This window comes from Corapipo altera, unplaced genomic scaffold (assembly GCF_003945725.1).
Source record: "Corapipo altera isolate COAL_440 unplaced genomic scaffold, ASM394572v1 59830, whole genome shotgun sequence".
Taxonomy (NCBI): domain Eukaryota; kingdom Metazoa; phylum Chordata; class Aves; order Passeriformes; family Pipridae; genus Corapipo; species Corapipo altera.
Window position 1 is genome coordinate 1 of NW_020887102.1, and position 412 is coordinate 412.

The 412-nt window shown below is 79.6% G+C and overlaps 1 protein-coding gene across 1 annotated transcript in view; it reads right to left on the reverse strand.

Annotated features, from left to right (window-relative positions):
- Window positions 1-79: 79 nt before the first annotated feature.
- The window catches only part of LOC113941468 (dendrin-like), a gene marked incomplete at its 3' end in the record, with an annotated part of 1,563 nt that continues 1,230 nt past the window's right edge, over window positions 80-412 (reverse strand). The window contains exon 3 of the mRNA XM_027632622.1: window positions 80-317. Within this exon, the coding sequence (XP_027488423.1) occupies window positions 80-317 (238 nt within the window). The remainder of the gene's footprint in view (window positions 318-412) is intronic.

Here is a 412-nt window from a genome sequence, read left to right on the forward strand (position 1 = left end):
CCCCGGTGCTCTCCAGGCTGCTGCTGCTGCTGCTGTAGGCATGGGGGTCTCGGCAGAGCCGCCGCCGGGACCCCCCCACGCTCCCCTCGGCCTCCGAGTCGGAGTCGGGCGCCGTGTGCCGGCGGATGCGGGACACGGCCTCGCGCAGGGCCTGGGCGTACAGCACCGGCCGCCGCGGGGGGGGCCGCCCCCGGGGACCCCCACAGCCCCCTGGGCTCCGCCACGGACTGTGAGGGCTCCCGGTGGGCTCCCGGGGGGGCGAGGGCGCTGCGGGGGGGGTGAGAGCCCCGGGGGGCGCAGGAGGGCTGCGGGGAGGGCTGGTGGGCGCCGGGGACCCCCCAGTGTAGCGGACCTGCTGGCGCTGCGGGGGGGGCACGTACTGCGCCCGGACCACCACGCGGGTGGCGTCGAT